We start from the raw sequence: 6,223 nt of genomic DNA on the forward strand, positions 1-6,223 counted from the left end.
GCGAGAGTTTTGTAAATTGCTGGGGGCGACAGTCAGTCTGTCCTCTGGGTTCCATCCCCAGAGCAATGGTCAAACTGAGAGAGCCAACCAAGATTTGGAAAGAACACTACGATGTTTGGTCTCCAGGAATCCTTCCTCCTGGAGTCAACAACTTTCTATGGTGGAGTACGCCCACAATACGTTGCCAGTGTCATCCACGGGCCTGTCTCCGTTTGAGTGTAGTGTAGGGTACCAACCACCTGTTTTTCCTAGTACGGAATCCGAGGTCGCGGTCTCCTCCACCCACGCCTTCATCCAGAGGTGTCACCGTACTTGGACGAGAGCCCGGGAGACACTCCTCCAAGTGCGGGAGCGCACCAAGGCCAAAGCCGATCGCCACCGGTCAAGGCCTTCCGTATACGTCGTCGGTTCCAAAGTGTGGCTTTCTACCAAGAACATTCCTCTCCGCTCCGTGTCGAATAAATTAGCTCCTAAATTCATTGGCCCGTTTTCTGTCACCAAGATCGTTAGCCCGGTGGCAGTCCGCCTCAACTTTCCTCCGGCGTACAGGAGAATTCTTCCGGTTTTCCACGTTTCAAAGATAAAGCCCGTGTTTTTTTCACGTATTAATCCGCCAGTCCCGGTTCCCCCACCGCCGCGACTCGTAGACGGGGAACCATCCTATTCGGTCCGTCGCATCCTGGATTCTAGGTGGAGGGGACGCGGATTCCAGTACTTGGTGGATTGGGAAGGTTACGGTCCGGAGGTGAGAAGTTGGGTTCCTGCTCGTGACATCCTGGATCACTCCCTTATCGATGATTACAATCGACAGGTAAGGGGGTCTGGGAATGCCGTGAGGCATTCCTAGGAGAGGGGGTACTGTCACGGTTGATTTATGCACTGTTTCCTCTGTGTCTCGTGTCACTGTTTGTTTACATGTCTGTGAGTGTGCGTGAGTGGGCGTTGTCCCGCTCGCGTGGTTGTTCAGTGCTCCAGCTGCTATCTATTACACTAATTCCCCGCTTCAGCTGCAATCTATTTCCGCTCTCCATAAATACTGACTCATCTCTCCATTCCAGTGTCCATCCGTTGTTTGTAGTCCTGTTATGTGTGTGTTGTGCCGTTTCATCCGGATCCTGTTTTGTCTGTGGATATTATCTTCTTTGTTTCACCGCACCCGAGCACCGAGCACTGGAGATTACCACGGTTTCACCACATCCGAGCACCACTTCACCTGACCATCGAAGTCCCTGCGAGAGAGCCTGATTGCCTTCCCCCTGAGAGAGCCAGATCGCCTTTTTCCTGAGAGAACCTTCATCATTGACTTTTGAGTGATATTACCTTTCAGTTTTGCTGTTCTAAATAAACACTGTTTTCACCCGCATTTGCTTCCAGTAATCTATCATGACAGTACCGTTTAGGATAAAGAATTGTATTCAAGTCACAAAACAGGGTTACGCCAAATCTTCATTTCAAATATTTTATTTGTAACAAACACAATATAACAACAACTTACAATTATTGCTGCTGCATGAACAACTGTTGCAGAGCACTTCTTGCATCTGAACGCTCATCACCAACATTGCAAGATGAACGTTCAGCATCTTTATCACGATCACACCACTCTGGTATAAATCTGTCCATGTACAATTCACACAAGTTGTGCAGTGTACAGCATGTCTCCACCATATCAACAACAACATTTACATTGCAGTCATTTCGCTTACTGAGACACTTCCACCTTCCTTTCAACCTCCCAAACGCATGTTCAACCACACATCGGGCTCGACTTGTTGGCATGTTGTAAAGTTCTTGGCCCTCTGTAAGCCTGCCAGTATCAGGATATGGTTTTAGCAACCATTTCCAACACAATCTCATGAAAGTGCGTATCTATAGCACGAATGATAATTCTCGTATAATTTATACGCCAAAACGAGTTATAGCGTTCAAATGATACGCACTGAAAACCCTTTGGGTAGGATTAGGGGTGAGGAGGGCGTGCATATTACACGCCATAAAGTGTGTATCATATGCACGCGAAAACTGCGTACCATATTTACGCTAAAACTCGTTTTGGCGTATAAATGATACGAGATATTATCATAAAGTTTGTTTTGATTGATTCGCTTCCAGCGCAACGATCATTTGTTATTTAATTAGGGGCCGCTAAGACGACACCATTCTCTCTACACAGACTTTAAATGCGAAACGCTGATGGCGTTCACATGCGCATTAACAATTGGTTCTATAGTTATGTGCGTTTGAATATATGTGCGCAGGTTTGGAATTCCCTACAAACCAAGTCTAAACAAAGTACTGGTCTTTCCTTATAAATTTTGATACAGAATTTTAGTTTGTCACTACGCAAAACAAATTTCCCGACAATGCTTTATCGGTTGAGTGAACTGGGCTAATATGGTCATTATTCCTGCTTCTGGTAAGAACTCGAGCTGCTGCGTTTTGGACCAGCTGTAGTTTGTTTATTATGCGTGCAGGGCAACCACCCAGTAGAGCATTACAATAATCTAGCCTTGAGGTCATGAACGCATGAACTAATTGTTCCGCATTTGTCAATGAGATCATATGATGTAATTTAGATATATTTTTAAGATGGAAAAATGCAGTTTTACAGATACTAGAGACATGACTTTCAAATGAAAGATTGGTATCAAAGAGCACACCCAGGTGCCCGTGCGAGTAAACAAGCTAGGAGACCAATAAAGTCAAATCACTTGACTAACAAATATAGAGTCACCTTGAAAAAAACAGCAAATCACACTTACATATTTTCAATGACTCACGAAAGGGAATGTCCACTTTATGGAAAATGGTCACTATTGTTCAGCCTCAGAAAACTTAATGCTCATCTCTCTTCAGTGGGCACACACTGGCTGACGTCACGCAGTGAAGAGCACGCTTATTGGCTGTGCCTTCTTAACCCTCTGGTGTTCTTCGGACCAAATGGTCCCAAAATGTTTAAATAAAAAAATGTATAAAATCATAGCTTCATCGGAATGGTCCGAAATTTGGTGACTTTGTTGGTACTTGGTATATGAACACCCAAAAAAATTGGCGACAGGATTTGAATAGTCTAAGTGGTTGTAAAAAAAATAGTCACACTCAAGGTCTTCGGGACCAAATGGACCGCCATAGGAAATGAATGGGAAATTGGCAAAAATGTATAAATACAGAGTTTTTTTGTGCGTACAATCTACAAATCAGCCACGATCCAGAAAAAAAGCACACAACAGTGAAGGGGTGAATCTATAAAACATCAAGAGAGCAAAACAGACACATCCACACACACACACACACACACACACACACACACACACACACACACACACACACACAAACACACTTGTATACACATACACACTAATAAATTCAGATTACATAAATCTATTTTGAATTTTTAAAAATCACAGCTTCTTCAGAATGTTACGAAACTAGGTGACTTTTATGGTATTAGGTATGTGAACACACAAAAAATATTGAGGTCATGATCCAAGCATGCTAAGTGGTCGTCACACTTCTGCTCTTTGGTCAAAAATGACCCCCATAGGAAATGAATGGGAAATTGTCAAAAATATGAAAACACATTTTTTGTATAAACAAACAAACAAAAAATACAAAAATAGTCTTTGTGAATCTGTTATTATATTTTAAAATCAAAAACCTAAAAAAAATTGGCAAATATGTGCAAAAATCACTAGAATTCGCAAGCCTTTCTACAGAAAGCTGTAAATCCATCTAGTGGTAAAAATGTGCTATTGCGTGATAAAAATGTTCAGTGTATCCACCAGATGGCACCCATCTCATTTAAAAAAATTATTTCATGAGGCCTAGGCTTGACTCTAAAATGAAATAATGCTTTAATAAAAAAATTAAAAAAAAATTCATATATATAAAAAAATTCTATTATATTCAATGGGAAAAAATGGGTCATAATTATTGCATAAATAATTATAAATCATAAAATTCTCAAAACACCAAAAAAGAAAAGAAAAAATATTATAAAAAACAAGTAAAAAAAAAAAGATGATTTTATTTTTATAAATATTATTCCCACCCTCCCGGACCATTTGGTCCCGAAGGTCTTGAGTGTGACTCTGAAATGAAGGACACCAGAGGGTTAACATCAGCGATCCAAACATAACAAAAAACTCAGATTATTACAGTCTTTGAATACAGATTTATAACTGCTTGATTCTGGCACTGTTTGTGATATTTACTGCAGGAGTGAGTTTACGGTCTTCTCAAATATTAAAGTATTAAAATGAGGTTTGAATTTGTTTTGCATCAAATAATTTTCTGAATGTGCATTGTGCCATTTTAGCTAAATAAACATTTATATCTTTGGAAAGGCAAAGAGTTAACGGTAACTTGACAATATTACACTTAATGTAGTGTTCCTGTAGATTACACAAATCATTCTCAGGGAATGCATGAATGGATAAGACAATTTATTTTAATGCAATAAGTCACTTTAGACCATCTGCCACATGCACTAATGTAGTGAACGATCTGATGTAAATTGTTGTGCAAAACAATGTGAAACTACAATGTTCGGTTTAGAAAGTCTTTATTGCTGATATTTGACAACCGTTTCAGCAGAAGTTCAGGAGTCTTCAGAAGAGTCACTAACCTACAAGAATGAATAAGATAATTTCAACTTCAAAACCGGTCTAACCCGATCATCCGGTTAGGCTTTATTTTTTGTGATAATGACCGGCTGAATTTACAGATTTACATTACAAAACTGTTGTATGACATGGTTTGTTAGTTGATCATAGTATGATGAATAATTACAATACATTTGATCTTCTTGCTGTTCTTGTTGTCATCCTCTTAAACCTGAAAGAAAAAACAGATTTAGTTAATCTGCAGTGTGTCAGTCTGAGTTTTTGATAGCGATCACATCACCTTAATCGCAGCAGAACATGCGCACGTTATTGAGAGCGGTGTCGTCTCCTTCGCTTCCCTGTGACGGTTCTACCAGTGTCTGTATGCCGCAGATTCCCGTTCCTTCACACGTTGGACTCCAGTTGCCCCAGTCGCCCCAGCTCGTGCCTTGACCCTCCAGCACCTGACCTCCATTGCATTTGAACCTGGAAAAAAAATCAGATGTGACAATATTATGATAAAATATGTAACTGTGCTTTTGGATTGAATGTCAGTCACATGATCCCCTGCAGCCGACGGCCTAATCACTGCAATCTTGAACAGCAGCACGACTGCGAGTGTGATATTAACTAAACTATTGATGGGGGAAAACTGAGTCCTTAAAAATGTCAAAATAAAACCAGGATGGGTAAGAGGTATACACCAGGTAAAAGATGTTATAACTTATAGCACCACACACTCACTTGATGTTGTTTGCGGCCGTATCATCTCCAGATCCTTGGGAAGATTCAACTCTCAGCTGGAAAGCTGTCACGTATCCAGAAGGACACACTTTTTCAACGCCCCACTCACCCCAGCTGAAGAAAACACAAAGAGGTTGCTGATCAAATCAATTATCATTCAAGAAAATGCTCAATTTACTTAAATAGCTTAAACACTTAATGCAAGAATTGTTAATAATCAGAGTCCATTACCCTCCTACGGTGGACTCAATTGAGCTGTAGTCACGTACTACGAACTTAGCGACGCAGTAAAGACGAATCCCATTGAGCGCTGTATCATCACCACCAAAAATAAGAGGAGATTCCACCTTAAAAGAACTCCACAGTTTTGAACCTTTGAAGCGCTCATCCACCCCCATATTAGCAAAATAGAGTCAACACCCAACTTACCCTCAGACTAAACCCTGCGGCGTACATTCCACTTGGACACATGTCCACAGGCCCCCACGATCCCCAACTCATCCCGTTCGTCACCGTCAGCTCAGATCTGTAAGATCTGTCGACGCTCTGCTCAGAACGATCTTCTGTGGACCGACCGCTCACATGCCCAATAATGGCTAGCAGTGAAAACATCATGGAAAAGAAGTGATGCATTTCTACAGCACTGGCCTGAATACTCCGAAGGTCGCATTTGAAGGCCGGTTGTGTCATTTAAATGTATTACGTTTTCATTTACTCAAATAGCTAGTGAAACCAGAGTTAAAAGAGTTTCTTTCTTATAAACTTTATCGTAACTCCTTCGTCACCATTTCGTGGCTTTATTTGTCAGGTGGTTTGAGGTAAAACTTGTGCTAGAATTAGTTTTAATGACCTATTTATAATATTTGCACTAGTCT

General features: G+C 40.9%; 1 protein-coding gene across 1 annotated transcript; it reads right to left on the minus strand.

The window, feature by feature from the left end:
* Positions 1-4,906: 4,906 nt before the first annotated feature.
* LOC308705458 (vitelline membrane outer layer protein 1-like) lies at positions 4,907-5,960 on the minus strand (the record flags this gene model as incomplete). The annotated part of the gene is made up of 4 exons (XM_081390481.1): positions 4,907-5,090; positions 5,349-5,462; positions 5,580-5,695; positions 5,778-5,960. The coding sequence occupies 4 exons, from the start codon at positions 5,958-5,960 to the stop codon at positions 4,907-4,909; spliced, it is 597 nt and encodes a 198-aa protein (XP_081246607.1).
* Between the last annotated feature and the right edge of the window lie 263 nt (positions 5,961-6,223).

This window comes from Scardinius erythrophthalmus (assembly GCF_964197995.2).
Source record: "Scardinius erythrophthalmus genome assembly, chromosome: 17".
NCBI lineage: Eukaryota > Metazoa > Chordata > Actinopteri > Cypriniformes > Leuciscidae > Scardinius > Scardinius erythrophthalmus.